The sequence below is a fragment of the Trachurus trachurus genome (genome assembly GCF_905171665.1).
Source record: "Trachurus trachurus genome assembly, chromosome: 21".
Lineage (NCBI taxonomy): Eukaryota > Metazoa > Chordata > Actinopteri > Carangiformes > Carangidae > Trachurus > Trachurus trachurus.
The window spans coordinates 34,511,655-34,529,707 of NC_139899.1; the positions used below are offsets into that span (position 1 = coordinate 34,511,655).

At 45.9% G+C, this 18,053-nt stretch overlaps 1 protein-coding gene across 1 annotated transcript in view; it reads left to right on the forward strand.

The window, feature by feature from the left end:
- Nucleotides 1-1,002: 1,002 nt before the first annotated feature.
- Nucleotides 1,003-18,053, forward strand: part of LOC311004162 (uncharacterized protein) — a 40,851-nt gene continuing 23,800 nt past the window's right edge. Inside the window, exons 1-16 of the mRNA XM_083996108.1 lie at nt 1,003-1,168; nt 3,925-4,062; nt 5,045-5,122; nt 6,515-6,585; nt 7,273-7,438; nt 7,559-7,665; nt 7,888-8,202; nt 9,006-9,132; nt 12,146-12,253; nt 13,123-13,271; nt 13,537-13,686; nt 14,837-14,915; nt 15,918-15,995; nt 16,110-16,256; nt 17,599-17,672; nt 17,917-17,986. Coding sequence (XP_083852234.1) covers nt 1,028-1,168; nt 3,925-4,062; nt 5,045-5,122; nt 6,515-6,585; nt 7,273-7,438; nt 7,559-7,665; nt 7,888-8,202; nt 9,006-9,132; nt 12,146-12,253; nt 13,123-13,271; nt 13,537-13,686; nt 14,837-14,915; nt 15,918-15,995; nt 16,110-16,256; nt 17,599-17,672; nt 17,917-17,986 — 1,998 coding nt within the window. The 5' untranslated portion in view covers nt 1,003-1,027. The remainder of the gene's footprint in view (nt 1,169-3,924; nt 4,063-5,044; nt 5,123-6,514; nt 6,586-7,272; nt 7,439-7,558; nt 7,666-7,887; nt 8,203-9,005; nt 9,133-12,145; nt 12,254-13,122; nt 13,272-13,536; nt 13,687-14,836; nt 14,916-15,917; nt 15,996-16,109; nt 16,257-17,598; nt 17,673-17,916; nt 17,987-18,053) is intronic.

Below are 18,053 nucleotides of genomic sequence, written 5' to 3' on the forward strand. Positions count from 1 at the left end.
GGAGAAACACGAGTGGGTTGCCTGGAACGCTACAAAGTCGTAAGTTGTGACTTGAAGCTGTAACTTACGATTTCAAAAGCCTGCCTGGAACGCAGCATTAGCCAAAACGACCGGACCACTTACTTCTGCTTTAAGCAAAAGTCTCTTGAAGTGTGTGTGTTGTCCGAATGAACGGGCAATTTAAAAAAACTCTGCTCGTATATTTGAAGCTGCAGCTTTACCTTGTGCACAACAACAACTGCATTTTGTTTTATCAACATCTGTACTACTCCGGACGACGCACTACGTTAATTTGCCTCGTTACGGAAGGCAAACGTTCACACGTCAGTTTCCACCTTCGAATGTTCTCATTTTGACTAACATTCGAATTGTATTCGAATAGCGAAGTTCGTTCTGACAGCCCTAACCCCTATAGTCATAGCAGTAGGTTCGTTACCGTTAATTGTCGGTGCAAGCTGTTTTTAGAACGGCGGAGCAGAGCCGTGAGCTGCTCAGAGCTACGCTACGGAGGCTCATTATGGGATTTCTTGGTTTCCCTCATCAAACTCATCAAATACACAATCCAACAACTCCACAACGCTCTGGTGGACAAGTTGTGAGCTGCACATTCACCACGCTATGAGATAATAACACAACGTTACCACACAGAGTTGTTTTAGAGGGAAATACAGAGACTGATGATGAAAAACTGTCCCTGAAGGCAACGTGCATCAGAGGTTTTACATGAATTTACCTCTAGACAAGACACCAAGTTTTCATTAGCTAATTCAAAATAGAAATCTGCTATTACATGTAAACACTGCACAGTATGAACGACAGAGAAGCTGTAAAAACTAGTCTGAACTATTACAATCTACTACAAACCTCTATATGTGTTTATATGTTTATAACTGTATAGTTGTATGAATGTTTTACACTGGGTTTAGACTCAGGTGTTTTTATTATGTTTAAGTTTAAAGTTCAATAAAAGTGTAAAATCAAAACTTTTTTTTTAAAGGTTATTATAAATATCTGATGAGCCGTCGTCATGGAGCCGGAGCTGCTGATTGGCTGGCAGCAGGAGAAGGCGGAGCTAAAGCAGGAAGTGAGTCGTCTGCAGGAGGAGCTGGCGGAGAGCCGCGCAGAGAGGGAGGAGCTGGAGTCGAGGAGCAGAGCGCTGAACCACAGGGTGAGGAGGAGGGGGAGGAGGAGGAGGAGGAAGAGAGAGAGAGGAGGAGGAGGATTAGAGGAGAGGAGGAGGAGGAGAGAGAGGAGTCATGTGATCATCAGGGTCAATAAAATGCATCGGCATTTATCATGGCTTCTGGTTGAAGACAGACTAATATTAAAGCAGAAGTAAGCAATATTTTTGTGTTAATATAAGTCTTAAACCAACACTAAGTAACTTTTCAACCTTCATAAAATATTTTCATAACTTTTGTGATGATACATCGACTTACAACAAGTTGAATGACACCTCCGTCGTGGTCTGAGGCGGTCTGTATCTCTTTCTCTGGCACTAAGCAACTTTGAGGAGCATGGTAGGAACCCTGCTCTCACTTTACTTTCACTTTTGCGAGTCACAACAAGGAGGGAACAGGCAAAACAGCACTTTAGCAATGGATTATGTTTTTGTTTTCACTTTGAAATGATCCACTGGAAACAGAAACTTAGTTTTGAAGTCTTCTGTTAATTTTAATGCAGGATATTTACAGGGCTTCACGCTAGTGCTCATGGGAAATGGAGTCTTCCTTCAGGCAAAACACTACCGCTTTGGTCCACAGGCGCCGCCAAACTCAACCAAAACTGAAAGTTCTTTAGTACTGCTTTAAATAGTCTTAAATATAACCCTTAGTAAGTTTGGTGGAACTTACAATTCCACCAAACCGGCAAAACCGGCTTCTGGTTTTGACCATAGATGACGTTCGGAAACTTGTGTATATGATGACGAGGTGTTACAGTGATCTGCAGTGTTGGGTAGTAACGCGTTATTAGTAACGCCGTTACTTTTTTCAGTAACTAATAACGTAACGCGTTGTTTTTAAAAAAAAAAATCAGTAACTCAGTTTCCGTTACCAAACGCTGCGTTACTCCGTTCCTTTCCGTTCCTTTTGGTGAGGTTATACAGCGGCACACACTTCCCATTACATGTTAGCGATCAATAAAGTTTCATTGAATTGAAAGAAAGACAGAGCACACTGCGACACTGTGAAAAACAAAGCGCTTGGTGGCCGCCCTCTAGCGTCCCACACGTAATCTAACAAGCTCCATGAAGAGGACTGGACAGGCTGATCGATTGAAAAAAATTACTGCTGGAGTGAATTTACCTCCGTCATGAAAACAGGTTCTTGAATGTAGCCTAACGTATCCTCAAGATTTTTTGCAGTTCTGTTAGGTCAAGCTGCTGCTGACATCATTCAGCATAAAAACACGTGTTTTTTAATCAGCATCAGTACAGAACTGAAATGACATTTAGAGGGGAATTCAATCAACCTTTATTTATTAGGAGCATTGGGGGGGGGGGCGTTTTAAAGTATCAAAAAAGTTACTTTATCAGTACTGCCCTGCTAAGCCAGACCGCAGTAACTACCGAAAATTCGAAATTGATTTTTTTGTGAAATTGAACTTGTCAATAAATGTTTTATCTTGTGTAAAATTTTCAGCGGTCAATGTTGCTCAGTTTTAGAGATATGAGGTATGAAAAATTGCAGTAACTACAAAATCACCGCAGTAACTACAGTTACTGCTGCACTCTGTATCTGTTTCCCTGCACAAAATCACGCTCAAAACTGAGCCAAACCGCAGTAACTGCGCAGTTACTGCACTCTGCCTCTTTTCCCCTGTACTTCAGCTGCAGTTACTGCGCTCTATTACACTGCTAGCCAGTTACGGTAGCTAGCTAACGTTAGCTTCGGCAGGTTAGCACCAGCACAGGGACGGTTCGCCCCCCCCCCCCCCCCTCCTCCAAAACACCGCTGTTCGGACCCTCGGACCCCCACCCCCCCGGACCCTCGGACCTCCACCCCGAGCTATCCATGGTGCTGAACCGGTGACGTTGTTTACACTGTGCGCCTGTCTGTGAAACGTGCGCTGCTCAGGGACTGGGCAGATCTGTCCCACTGCTTTCTCCCCCACTCCGTTATGATCTACCGTCCCACAGAGTAGAAGAAATACCGGTAGGCTACACTTATTTTCCCTCCCCGCTCCGCTCAGCACGGCTGAACCCGGCTTGTATGAGGCTTGAGCCCACACGGGCGCGAGTCTGCTGCAGCCCCCGGCTCCTGCTGACAGCAGACTGGGGGAGAAAAAAAGACATTTCTCTGCTCTGATGCTTTGGTTGAGTTTAGGCCATGAAGAAAGAAGTTTGTTAAGTTTAGTAAAAAGACCAGGTAGAGGCTAGACAGGCTAGAAGCATGCTGGAAAAAACAACAACATTGTAGTTACTGCACTTTGCCGTAGCATTACCTGTGTATTTATTTAAGGAAAACTGGCAGCAGAGCGCAGTATCTGCTTTTTAGGGGTCAAATATAAAATATGTGGTCATATATTTAATTGCATAAATATTACTTAATGAAAACCTGTCAAATCTGTGTATTTTCACTAATCTACCTACAACACATTTGGAAGGCTAATCAAAAAACTTTAAAGCCATTTTTCTCAGTTTCACTGTTCGCGTAGTTACTGCGGTCTGGCTTAGCAGGGCAGAGTAACGCAGTTACTTTTTTAATGAAGTAACTAGTAACTGTAACTAGTTACTATTTTTCAGTAACTAGCAGAACACTGGTGATCTGTGTTCTTTTAAATTGTATTGGGGAGCCCAGGAAGAACAGTTGTTGTCATGACATCAGCTAATGGGGATCCTAGAAACAAACTAATCAAAGCTTCACCTCCCTCTCTCTCTCTCTCTGTCTCTCTCTCTCTCTCTCTCTCTGTCTCTCTCTCCAGCTGGTCCAGTCCGTGTGTCCCTCTCTCTCCGTCTCCCTGCGGGCGGAGGAGGAGCAGAGGGAGTGGAGGAGGAGGCTGAGGGAGGGGAGGGAGAGGGAGGCGAGGCAGGCGCTGCTCATCCACCGGCTGCAGAGCAAGGTACTGGAGTAATACTACTGTAATACTGCTGTAATACTGTAATACTACTGTAATACTGCTGCTCCACAGGCTGCAGAGTGAGGTGAGGGAGGAGCATGTGTCTGCAGACCCGGAGACCTGCACATTCAGACCCCTTGGTTTTTTGCTACAGTGTCTTGTTGCTAATGGATACAGATATGACAGATATGGAATATGGACAACATGGATGGCAGTAGGAACGTGAATCACATTGTTGTTTAATGTCTTAAAAGTTTTTGTCTAAAATGTATCTGACAGTGTAACGACCGTTTGACCATAACACGTTTACTACGATAGTCTTATATGCACGTCGTCAAATACACTAATATATATAATACTTTGTCGTACGTCTTTTTGGAAGCTTGCTTGGCCGGCACATTGTGTTTAAGGTTAAGAAACAGAGATACTTTTAATACTGTGTGCTTAAATTAAACAGAAATATAATTATAGGCTGCTGTGTGTGGGCCAACGTGTTCATAAAATATAAAATGTCATTGGCCCACACTGTCAGATACATTTACGACAAAAACTTTAATGACATTAAACGAACAATGTGATTCACGTTCCTACTGCAATATACATCCATACTGTCCATATTCCATATCTGTCATATCTGTATCCATTAGCAACAAAACCAATAGTAACCCCATGCAACAGAACATTTAAAAGCATTTTATTTCATTATAGGCTATTAAATAAAAGTTTAAAAGTGTTCTAAGCTTCACAAACAGTTAGATCTTGGTGTTTATCTGGAGTTTGCCCGGTCAATAAACCCTAGTGCAGGTCCAGACTGTACAGTTGTAATGTTACAGTCGACCACTAGGAGGCGTTAACGTGCAGGTCTCCAGTCTGCAGCCGTGAGGTCATAGAGTACTCTAGTACTACTGTGGTACTACTGACAGAGAGGGGAGTACTGTGTATTACTGTGTATTACTGTGTATTACTGTGTGTCCTGTCCCTGCAGGTGGTGGAGTACAGAGAGCGATGTCAACATGTGGAGCTGCAGCTGCAGGACGAACACACACAGCTGCTGCACACGGAGGTCAGACACACACCTCACACTGATACTGTAGTACTGTGGTATATTACCGTAGTACCGTGGTATATTTAAGCAATATATCACGACAGGCCGTGGTCTATGCTCATTCTACCACTCTAAGGGGCGTTGTTCCCCCTCAGAGTGGCAGAATGAGCATATACCACGGACTGGAGTGATATATAGCTTTTATAAACCGGTTACCAATAACAACAATATGAAAGAGGACATGTAGTTTTCTTCAAGCAGAATAAAATCTGTTCCCAGCTGTCCAGACGTTAGCTCCAAGTAGCTCTGTCACTGCTCAGTCCCCTCTACCATTGTTAACCCTCTGGAGGTCAAAGTTCACCTTCAACATGTCAATTACACTACTTTACTACATTTTTAACATCGTAAAAACATCGACTGTCTGTTGCTACGGACTGCAACAGTCCGTTGTCATGGATACATGACAACAACTTCCATTCATACCAGTCATACGTGCCTGAGGCGGAGTGATAGCCTACGCTGTGATAAGGCTTTAGAATAGTAGCCGTGGTAACTGCTCATTATACCACGGTTAACAACCAATCAGATCGCCGGATTTCACCTTTACGTTTTATAATACTGTAGTACTGTGGTGTACTACTGTATAGGGATGGGCATTTCGAATAATTTTCTAACCGAGTATCCTAACCTTGTCGTAACCGGGTAACCGAATACTGTAATAAAAAATAACAATGAGGTCATGTCTGATGGACAGAGCTCAGCCGGGGCATAAATGCTCTCTGACCGTCAGACAGTCACATCACTGACACACAGCGTCGTCAGACTAAATATCAGAGATGGAGTTTAAGATGCTCATACGGGGCAGATGTGCATCTTTATATGTCTATATATCATATATGCTTTATTTTCTTAAATCATTAGCGGTGTTTATTTATTAGTCCACACTACATGTTGGTGCCTTCGGTCCTCTCTGCCTCGCATCGTCTCAGGAAATAACTGGGAAGGTTTCACAATGTTTGTAAACTGAAAGCAGCAGATTTTCTAACAGACTTGATGACACCTGTCGTCGCCGAGGGAACCACCACAGATTATTGTAAAAGGTTTGAAAGTCCGAGGCTCGATCTGAAACTGTTTAACACTACAAAAAGATGATGATAATGTAGTTTGATCCGACACTAGACTGTTGCTCTAACGTGACGTTTTTTTAATCCTAGGTTAACCAGGTAATAAATTAATAACCAGATAGTAGACTACCTACTGGGTAACCGTGCACATCCCTACTACTGTAGTACGGTACCATGGTATATTGTCGTAGTACTGTGCTATACTATTGTAGTACCTGTAGTACTGCTGCATGGTGCCAGATGTTCCAGATGTTGATGTGTTTGTGTTGTTGTGTGTTTTGTGCAGCGGAAGATCAGAGATGAACACAGCGACTCTCTGGAGAGCGCCCTCATCAGGCTGGAGGAGGAACAGCACAGGTGAGTCTGAAGCTGTGTCCCAATTGACCTCTGGCTAAGCCACGCCCCCAAACGCGATGAGCCAATCACAGTGCACATAGCTAGCCCATACACTCGGACATTCTCTGCCTCCACATCCATTGAAATGCATTGCAGTTAGTCAGTTTTCATTGGTTTTTATATGTTTTTTCTTGACATTTTAAGTTTAAAATGGTCAAACGGTGTTCATGGGGTACATGTAACTCTGACACTAGGTATCCTGAGAGGCCATGGGGGGATTTTTTTACCTTTTCCCAAGCCACATCTCAACCGAGAGAAGTGTCTGCTCTGGATAAAGTTATGCAGTCGACCACAACACCAACTAAACCTGGATAAACTTAACAAGGATGTCTACATCTGTTCTAAGTTAAGTCAACAACGTATTTGAGGCAACATATTGTCAGAGATATTTAGATGTTAGCCAGTATCACAACTAAGCATAAAGTCTGCTAGCTTAATGCTAACGTATAATGTAAAACTCCATAGACAGGCTAACAGAAATTAGCCCGTCGTTTCAATGGACGTGGAAGCAGAGAATGTCCCAGTGTATGGGCTGGCTATGCGCACTGTGATTGGCTCATCGCGTTTGGGGGCGGGGCTTAGCCAGAGGTCAAATGACATACAACTTTTGTGTTTGTGTGTGTGTCATACTCACCTGTGTGTGTCCAGGTCGGTGGGTCTGGTGGAGACCAACGCTCTCCTGCGGGAGCAGCTCGGCCAATCGGAGCAGAGCAACGAGGCGCTGAGGGAGGACCTGCAGAAGCTGACGTCTGATTGGACGAGAGCTGTGGAGGAGGCGGAGCAGAGAGAGTCTGATTGGCTGAGAGAGAAGGAGGTGAGGAGGTTTCTACTCGCTGCACTTCACACTGAGAGGCTTTTATTTAGAAAATATGACAAAATGTATCTGTGTGTGTGTGTGTAATGTGTGTGTGTGTGTGTGTGTGTGTGTGTGTAGAGTCAGTGTGGCCACGTGGGGCAGCAGCAGGCTCGGTTGTTGTCGGTGTGGAGGAGCGTCGTCGCTCTGAGGAGAGAGTGTCACACCGTGAGGACGGCGGCCGACAGGTGAGTGTTGGCTCCGCCCACCTGTGGTGTATTTAAAGGGATAGTTCCACATTTTGTCAAATCAGCCCATTGCCATAATCCCTATAGTCATAGCAGAAGGTTCATAACAAACCTACTGCTGTGACTATAGGGATTATGGCAATGGGCTGATTTGACAAAATGTGGAAATATTCCTTTAACTAACTGACTCCTCCTCCTCCTCCTCCTCCTCCTCCTCCTCAGGGACCTGTGGCAGCTCAGAGCAGAGTTCTCCCGTCTCTCCTCCTCGCTCCTCTCCAGCTGTGACTCCGTCTCCTCCTCCCTGAGGCTCAGTCACATAAAACCCCGCTCCTCCTCCTTCTCCTCCTTCTCCTCCTCCTCTGCTCCTCCTCCTCCCCCTGTTCTCCTCTCTGAGCTGCCTCCCCCCCTCTCCTCCACCCTGGTCCTCCCTCCTCCCATCTCCTCCTCCACCCTGGGCAGCTTCTCCCTGGCAGAGCTGGAGCACAGAGAGGAGGAGCAGCTCCTCCATCAGGCCCAGGTCTCTCAGCTGAAGGAGCGGTGAGTGACCCACACCTCCTCTTCCTCCTCTCCTCTCCTCCTTTTCTCTTTCTCCTCATCTTCTTCCTGTCATTCCTTGTTCCTCATCGTCTCCTCTTCCTCCTCCTCTCTTTTTCCTCTTTCTCTTCATCCTCCTGTTCCTCCTCTCTTCCTCTCCTCCTCCTCCTCTCCTCCTCCTCCTCCCTCTACTCTTCCTCTTCCTCCTCTCCTCCTCTTCCTCTCCTCCTCCTTCTCTTCCTCTTCCTCTCCCCCTCTACTCTTCCTCCTCTCCTCCTCCTCCTCCTCTTCCTCTCCTCTTCCTCTTCCTCCTCTTCCTCTCCTCTCCTCCTCCTCTTCCTCTACTCTTCCTCTCCTCCTCCTTCTCTTCCTCCTCCTCCTCCTCCCTCTACTCTTCCTCCTCTCCTCTCCTCCTCCTCTTCCTCTCCTCTCCTCCTCTTCCTCCTCCTCTTCCTCTCCTCTCCTCCTCCTTCTCTTCCTCCTCTTCCTCTCTTCCTCTTCCTCTCCTCTCCCCCTCCTCCTCCTCTTCCTCCTCCTCTTTCTCTTCTCTCCTCCTCCTCTTCCTCTCCTCTCCTCCTCCTTCTCTTCCTCCTCTTCCTCTCTTCCTCCTCCTCTTCCTCTCCTCTCCCCCTCCTCCTCCTCTTCCTCCTCCTCTTTCTCTTCTCTCCTCCTCCTCTTCCTCTCCTATCCTCCTCCCTCTCCTCCTCCTCTCCTCCTCTTCCACTCCTCCTCTCCTCCTCTCCTCCTCCTCCTCTGCATCAGACTGACACCTCCTCTCTCTCTCTCTCTCTCTCTCTCTCTTTCAGGATAGAGGAGCTCTCCTGCTCGCTGCAGGAGGAGCAGAGGGAGAAGGAGGAGAGAGAGAAGGAGGTGGAGAGACACAGGGAGTCAGAGAGGAGGCTTCAGTCCGTCAGCGAGGCCGTGATCAGACTGGTGAGTCCCCGATCAGCCCCGATCAATACCATCAATACCATCAATACCATCAATACCTCTCTATCAGTTATTGAGTGTGGTGTGTTTTATTGTGAAGGGCTGTGTGTTGTGCAGTGTTTCTTCCAGGATTTTTTCAAAGAGTGGTGGCGAGGGTGGTCTGATCGCGGGAGGGGGGGGGGGGGGGGAGTGGGGGTGCGCGCGAGACCGGATCGTCGACTAGTCGCTGATGACGTCATTCATATTTTTCCCATCATAACTAAAATCACAGGAGGAGGGAAATGCTCTGCAACAATCTGTATTCACAGCGTCAGTCACGGAGTTTTTTTTTTTTTAATTGCCGGCAGCCCGACACACGGCCCGGCCTGCGGTAGCCGAGCGCCTCACAGGCAGCAGCTTCTCTCTCCACGCCGCTCAAACATCGACCCGTCTGTAGCTACTCGGTTTTCCACACACACAGGTCTGTCTCTAGCGCTGTATATGGATGTGTGTCTTGTGTGCAGACGCAACTGACAAATATTTATAGACGGACAAGCAAACTTAATCATCATTTATTTTATTTTGAAAATTGACCGGATTCTCTCGCCTTTTCTGTGCCCGACTTCCTGTCTGGTACGATCTGGTTCTATCCAGCTTGACGGCGTTCGTATTTTTTCATTCAGCCACTCAGCTGTTGTTTCAAGCCGCTCCTCTCTTGTAGCCTACTGTCACATGATCAGCGACTAGTCGACGTCAAGCTGAAAACGTCATTGTGGAGCAGGGGACTAGTCTGTGCTACCCCTAGTAGTGGGGCGGATTAGCTAAACAATCGTTCACTTTGTGATAAAAGCATGAAATTTGGTGGATGTGTTGGTGAATATGTTTCAAACAAATCTGGATATTGGGCCACCTCAAAAGCGCCCCCTAGTGGCCGTGGCAGCCATTTGTTATGCGAATAAAGGAATGATTAATATAAACTGCCCTTTTAATAATACCAACTGGCCATGTATTGTATATTGTTGGAAAGCCTGATTAGTCACCTTTACAACGAGCTACAGCTTGTAACGATCGTGCATTCATGGAATGAGTAACGGGGCTAAACGTGTGGGTAGCGCACCCCAACAATGTGCATCCCCTGTGGGGCAGATTAGCTCAATAAATCACAACAACTGTTTATTTTGTGATAGAAGCACAACATTTGGTGGATGTGTTGATTGATATGTTTCAAACATTTTTGGTTTTTAAGGCCCCTTAAGATGTCTACTTAAGATTTTTGCCTGTTGCCCGGGTCAACTGATTTTTTGCCGGCCATTTTGAATTTATGTCCGCACAAATGGCGAAAATGCCAATTTTCATAACTCCTAAACCAGACATCATGAACAAATGAACACACTTTTTCCGATAATTATGACTCCAGGAATCAAATGGAAAGGTCGCTGAGATGGTAAAACCATTCTTAATCAGAGATAAATGAACTCTCGTGTAGTACCAAAAATGTTTGAAACATATCCAGCAACACCTCCACCAAAATTGTGCTTCTACCACAAAATAAACAATTGTTGTGATTTATTGAGCTAATCTGCCCCACAGGGGATGCACATTTTTGGGGTGCGCTACCCACACGTTTAGCCCCGTTGCTCCTTCCATGAATGCACGATCCTTACAAGCTGTACCTCGTTGTAAAGGTGACTAATCAGGCTTTCCAACAATATACAATACATGGCCAGTTGGTATTACTAAAAGGGCAGTTTATATTAATCATTCATTTATTCGCATAACAAATGGCTGCCACGGCCACTAGGGGGCGCTTTTGAGGTGGCCCAATATCCAGATTTGTTTGAAACATATTCACCAACACATCCACCAAATTTCATGCTTTTATCACAAAGTGAACGATTGGTGTAAAATATTGAGCTAATCCGCCCCACTATAGTGGAAAACCTGCTTTACATTGTTTTAACATTTAAAAAATCATCATTCTGAAGGTGTGGCAGCTTTTATTTTGCCGTGGCGTTGCGCCACGATCAATTGCATGTAGAGGAAACCCTGGTTGTGTTTTATTGTGAAGGGCCGTGTTTTATTGTGAAGGGCCGTGCTGTGTGTTTTATTGTGAAGGGCTGTGTTTTATTGTGAAGGGCTGTGTTTTATTGTGAAGGGCCGTGCTGTGTGTTTTATTGTGAAGGGCTGTGTTTTATTGTGAAGGGCTGTGTTTTATTGTGAAGGGCTGTGTGTTTTATTGTGAAGGGCTGTGTTTTATTGTGAAGGGCCGTGCTGTGTGTTTTATTGTGAAGGGCTGTGTTTTATTGTGAAGGGCTGTGTGTTTTATTGTGAAGGGCTGTGTTTTATTGTGAAGGGCCGTGCTGTGTGTTTTATTGTGAAGGGCTGTGTTTTATTGTGAAGGGCTGTGTTTTATTGTGAAGGGCTGTGTTTTATTGTGAAGGGCCGTGCTGTGAGTTTTATTGTGAAGGGCTGTGTTTTATTGTGAAGGGCCGTGCTGTGTGTTTTATTGTGAAGGGCTGTGTTTTATTGTGAAGGGCTGTGTGTTTTATTGTGAAGGGCTGTGTTTTATTGTGAAGGGCCGTGCTGTGTGTTTTATTGTGAAGGGCTGTGTTTTATTGTGAAGGGCCGTGTGTTTTATTGTGAAGGGCCGTGTGTTTTATTGTGAAGGGCCTTGTGTTTTATTGTGAAGGGCCGTGTGTTTTATTGTGAAGGGCTGTGTTTTATAGTGAAGGGCTGTGTGTTTTATAGTGAAGGGCTGTGTTTTATTGTGAAGGGCCGTGTGTTTTATTGTGAAGGGCTGTGTTTTATTGTGAAGGGCTGTGTTTTATTGTGAAGGGCTGTGTTTTATTGTGAAGGGCCGTGTGTTTTATTGTGAAGGGCTGTGTTTTATTGTGAAGGGCTGTGTTTTATTGTGAAGGACTGTGTTTTATTGTGAAGGGCTGTGTTTTATTGTGAAGGGCTGTGTTTTATTGTGAAGGGCTGTGTTTTATTGTGAAGGGCTGTGTTTTATTGTGAAGGGCCGTGTTTTATTGTGAAGGGCCGTGCTGTGACTCCTCCTCCTCCCTCTGGTCTGGACGTGTCGTCTCTTCTGTCCATCGTCTCTCAGGCCGAGAGCCTCCTGCTGCGGAGACAGGAGGAGCTGCAGGTGAGGCACAGCTCACTCTCTCCTCCTCTTCTCCTCCTCCTCTTACTCCTCCTTTCTTCCCCTTTCTCCTTCTCCCTCCTCCTCCTCTTACTCCTCTTTTCTACCCCCTTTCCTCCTCCTCTTCCATTTTTCTTCCCCACTCCTCCTCTTCATCCTCCTTTCTTCCTCCTCCTCTTCTTCCCCTTTCTTCCTCTTCCTCCTCCTCTCCTCCTCTTCTTTCTCCCTCCTCCTCCTCCTCCTCCTCCTCCTCTTCTTTCTCACTCTCCCTCCTCTTCTTCCTCCTCCTCTTCTTTCTCACTCTCCCTCATCTTCCTCCCTCCTCCTCCTCTTCCTCCTCCTCTTCTTTCTCCCTCCTCCTCCTCCTCCTCTTCTTTCTCACTCTCCCTCATCTTCTTCCTCTTCTTCCTCCTCCTCTTCTTTCTCACTCTCCTCCTCCTCTTCCTCCTCTCATTCTTCTTTCTCCTTCCTCCCCCTCCTCCTCTCCTCTTCTTCCCCGTTCCCCTCCTCCTCTTCATCCTCCTTTCTTCCTCCTCTTCCTCTTCCTCCTTCTCTTCTTTCTCCTCTTTTCTTCCCCTCCTCTCCTCCTCTTCTTCTCCTTTTTTCCTCTCCTTCTTTTCCTCTTCCTCCTCCTTTCTTCCTCCACCTCCTCCTCTTCTTTCTCCTCTCTCCGTCCTCTTCTCAGACCTGTCACTCACTCACTGTATCTCTGTGTGTGTGTGTGTCTCTGTGTGTATCTCTGTGTGTGTATCTCTCTGTGTGTGTGTGTGTGTGTGTCTCTGTGTCTGTATGTGTGTGTGTGTCTCTGTGTGTGTGTATCTCTGTGTGTATCTCTGTGTATCTCTGTGTATCTCTGTGTGTGTGTGTCCTAGGGGGCGGAGCTCAGCGTGCGTCGTGCCTCTGAGGAGAAAACAGCTGTGGAGCAGAGACTGAAACATCTGGAGGACGACAACCAGCAGCTGCACACGCACACACAGCACACACAGCACGAGCTCACACACACTCTGGAGCTGCTGCACAGGTACACACACACACACACACACACACACACACACACACACACACACACACACACACACACACACACACACACACACACACACACACACACACACACACACACACCACACACACACACACACACACACACACACACACACACACACACACACACACACACACACACACCTGACCATGATCAATGGGAGTGAATGACGTCTAAACCTTTAACACCTCTCTCTGTGTGTCTCTGTGTGTGTGTGTGTATCTGTGTGTGTGTTGCGTAGGGAGCAGGAGGTGTGCTCCTCCCTGCGCCTGCAGCTGGAGGAGGTGCAGAGGAGGGAGGAGGAGGTGAAGAGAGACAACGACAGAGTGAGGAGAGACAGAGACCGACAGGAGGAGAGGAACAGACGTCTGGAGACACAGACACACCGACGGTACCGCTTTCTACCGGTTTCTCTACTGGTTTCTACTGGTTTCTACTTAGGGATGCACAATAATTATCGGCCCGATATCAGGAAATTATGACGTGATTCTGAAAAGTCTGATATAGGGTTGTGCCGATTGGCGATCCAATCGTCTATCAGCGATTGGAAGGACGATCGGCGATGTTTTGTTTTCTTGAGGATCTTACACACACATACTCGCTACTTTTTTATTGATCCAATGCACAATCTGTTTGTTTTGTTTTAATGAAGCCGCTTCTCTGGCTGCTTCAAACAGACACTCTGTCCTATGACTGTGTTTCACCAAACAAATGCAGCCACTGGCGACGTCCAATCAGACGGAGCCAGGTAGTCATATGACCGCACACAAAATCTCTGTGGTAAACAGGGTGGCCACTCCGCCTCAAATTAGAGGAAACGCGTTTAGCTGGTGTTGTGGCTGTGACGACGCCAGCCCTGTTACTGTATGTTACAGCCCGACGAGGTGTTCACTGATATGCCACAAATAAATTACGTTCGCCATGAATAGATTTTTCGGCAACGCAATAGCGTTCCGTTCATTGATCATAGCGCTCTTTCTCACACACACACACAGAGAGAGAGAGAAGCGCGCATGCATGACAGCATGACAGCAGGGCACGGTAAAAGCGAAACTCATACTCCCCCCCGGTCGAACGAACACGTGGATCAACGTCTTATCCACAGTATTTAACCCATTACCCATGTTACACGTAAATCACAGAAATATGAACATAAAAAGGTCTGAAGAACGACTCGCAAACCAGGAACTGGGAACTGGGATATTTGTAATAAATGTTCCAAGCAAGTTCCTCGAAGAGGGGAAAATAGCGCAAGCTTTAATATTTCAACCCTGATCGGTCACCTGAAACATGACCGTCGCTCCGACTGAGTTTTTAAAGAGGACGCTGCTAAAGACGCTAGCAACATAAAGCTAACCGTAAGAAGACACAAACACACACACTCTCTCCCCCTGTTGGCTTTGTTTTTATTGATGTCATGATGTTAGGTCCTCACTAGTCTTTCTTATCTCCAGGTATGTTATCGGTTATCAGTGTCGGTTTTTAAAAAAAGTTATCGTGCATCCCTCAGAAACAGACGTGTCTGTGACTGTGTGTTCCAGGGTGGAGGCGGAGCTTCTGGAGAACGTCCAGCAGACGGAGAGAGATACTCGTCACCAGCTGGAGGTCCAGGGTCTGAAGGTGAGACAGGAGGAGGAGAAGGAGGAGGAGGAGTCTGTCTCTGTCTCTGTCTGTCTGTGTGCCGGGTCCAGAACCAGAACCAGGGCTGTGTCCTAACCCCCTCCTCTCTATCTAGTGACCAGTTGTTGTAGTGGTGTCTGAATGTTTAAAGATTATTAATGTTCACTATCTAGTGACCCGATCCATCAAAATGAGTCACAGTGACCCAAATTTCAAAGTTGAGATTTTGGTATCAATGGAAAGATTAGAAAATAAGCTTTAAAATGATACCCTAGTCAGAGACATACATTTGATGGTTTTCTAGATGTGGCCATTTGAATTACGATCTCCTACTCTCTTATTCTGTTCTAAAACCTGAGAAAACAGCAGTTAAAGTTTTGCCAGTGACTCTGGCATCTGTTCCTGTACCACGTGATTACATGCACCCTATACCGTCCCTTGTTGTCATAGAGACACCATTCAATGACCCTCGGAAAGCAGAGAATCTCACAGTTCAGATGCTTTTTACAGCTCGTCTCTATCATAAACAGTTCAGAAGTTGTCATGTTTTGTTGACATTTTGTAAAACATGTGCAAGCGTGTACGTTCTGTTTAGCATAGTTGTGACACGTTGTTGTGAACGTTGTTTCAAACTATGTGGGTTTGATTGAACATCTTTGGTGCTTAAATATATATATTACCGCTTAATATATTGCTTTACTCCTCTTTTTATGTTGGTACCTATACACCCGTAGGTCTATGCTACACCGGCCGTTACCATGGTTGTATCCATGGTACCTAATTACGCGACGTAATACATCATTAACTGTGCGGTGGAGTCGTGTCCGAAAGTGTTTTTTCATTTGACCAGTGAGTCACTATATAGTCACTATATTGAATTCACTATATAGAGAGTAGGGAGGAGGGAAAGAGGGAGGGATTTAGGACACAACCCAGATCTGTAGTCCGTAGAGCGTCTTCACACTAAATACATTCTTCTGTTACCTCTCTCTCCTCCTGCAGGTGGCGCTGGAGAGGGAGCAGCTGGACAGATGTAGAGCAGAAGGAGAAGCAGCTGAAGTCAGAGACGCTCTGCAGCAGGTACACACACACACACACACACACACACACACAGAAACATCTGTATGAACCAGCCAGTGTTGTGTTGTGTCATGTGTGTGTGTGTATGTGTGTGTGTGTGTGTGTGTGTTCCAGTCCAGGGAGTGTGTGCTGCGTCTCTCCTCCTCCGAGTGCGTGTTGAAGAGGGACGTGGACGAGGGACGAGACGCTCTGGACAAGATGGCCGCCCTCAACTCAGCTCTGGCCTCGGACAAGAGAGAGCTGAACATACAGCTGCTGCAGGTACACACACACACACACACACACACACACACACACACACACACACACACACACACACACACACACACACACGCACACACACACACACACCTGAACATCAACAACTTCTGTCCTTAATTCACTACAGGTGAATAGGGTAAAACATTTAACTTTAACAGGTATCACCATGAATCTTCCCAAGTTCATCACTCACATTAAGACAAATATTTTTTGTATTACAAGTTAAGTCAAATTTTATGTTTAAATATGTAAATGAGGCCATATCTAATTAAATATGCACTAAGTTGCATACATTTCCAGAACCGAAATCTGAACAATGGATAAAGCCACTTCCAAAATTGTATTTAGTTGACATATTAGAGTCTTTAGTTTTTCCAGAGGAGGATTGTGGATATCTCTTTTTATCACTCTGTAAATGAGAAAATACTGTCACCAGCCCTAAAACATCTAATGTCTCCATGTTTTTAGTAATAAAATGTTGTATAAATGAGGCTGTGAATGAGATATCAACAATCCCCTCTGTAAAAACCTTCAGAATATAGAAAGGGATCAAAGTGGAAGGTTTGGTGTCTGGAAGTGCTGCTGAAGTGGAGATTTCTAGCTCAGAGTCTGAGTCTGAAAAACTCTTTCTGAGAAAACGGCCTTTAGAGACTTGGACTGTAAAATTACAGAGATTGTTAATGTAAATCCTACTTTAATGATTTGTTGCGGATACGGAGGAAATGACAATGTCTGGAGCCTACGTCGTTGTTCAGGAGAGAGAGAGATTTTGACTGCAGCCTCGCACTTCGCCAGGAGAGGTCTCTCTAGATGAAGCTTCGAGTAATGAACCCATTTTCAAAACAATTGGCTCAAGTGGTTCAGTGCTTCACAAAAGCTTCATTTGCCCATCACTAACTGACAGACCCGTGTTTCAGACCAAACACTCTATAGAAGTGATTGCTGTCGGAAGATACAACTATTTAAGACTTATATTAACACAAACATTCACCTTACTTCTGCTTTAAGGAAGAGAAATAGCTCCAAATCTCAAAATGTATCAGTGCATGAAAAAACAGTGTTTTTGCCTGTTAGTGTCTCGCCTTAACACCTGTGTGTGTGTGTGTGTGTGTGTGTGTGTGTGTGTGTGTGTGTGTGTGTGTGTGTGTGTGTGTGTGTGTGTGTGTGTGTGTGTGTGTGTGTGTGTGTGTGTGTGTGTGTGTGTGTGTGTGTGTGTGTGTGTGTGTGTGTGTGTGTGTGTGTGTGTGTGTGTGTGTGTGTGTGTGTGTGTGTGTGTGTGTGTGTGTGTGTGTGTGTGTGTGTGTGTGTGTGTGTGTGTGTGTGTGTGTGTGTGTGTGTGTAGCTGGAGTGTGAGCTGTCCGACAGCCAATCACAGCTGCAGGCTCTGAGGTCGGAGCTCGGCGCCCTGAGGCTCAGGTGAGTCCGCTTCACTTTGGACCGTCCACTGGTCCACTGCTGCTGCAGGTTCGATTCCCCCCGTCTAAACCTGACTGTGTGTGTTTAGAGCCCAGAGGGAGGAGGAAGAGGACGAGGAAGAAGAGGAGGAGGAGGTCGTTCTTCAGCTCCGAGGGACAGAGGAGGAGGACGAGAGGAGGATGGAGGAGAAGGAGAGAAAGATGGAGGAGAAGGAGAGACAAATGGAGGAGGAGAAGAGGAGGATGGAGGAGAAGGAGAGAGAACTGATCTCCCTGCTGGAGGAAAGAGAGAATGATGGACGTCAGCTGGAGGAGGTAGAGAGGAGGAGGAGGAGGAGTGAATGTTGTCATGTGACACATCTGTGTCTGTTACTGTTGATAA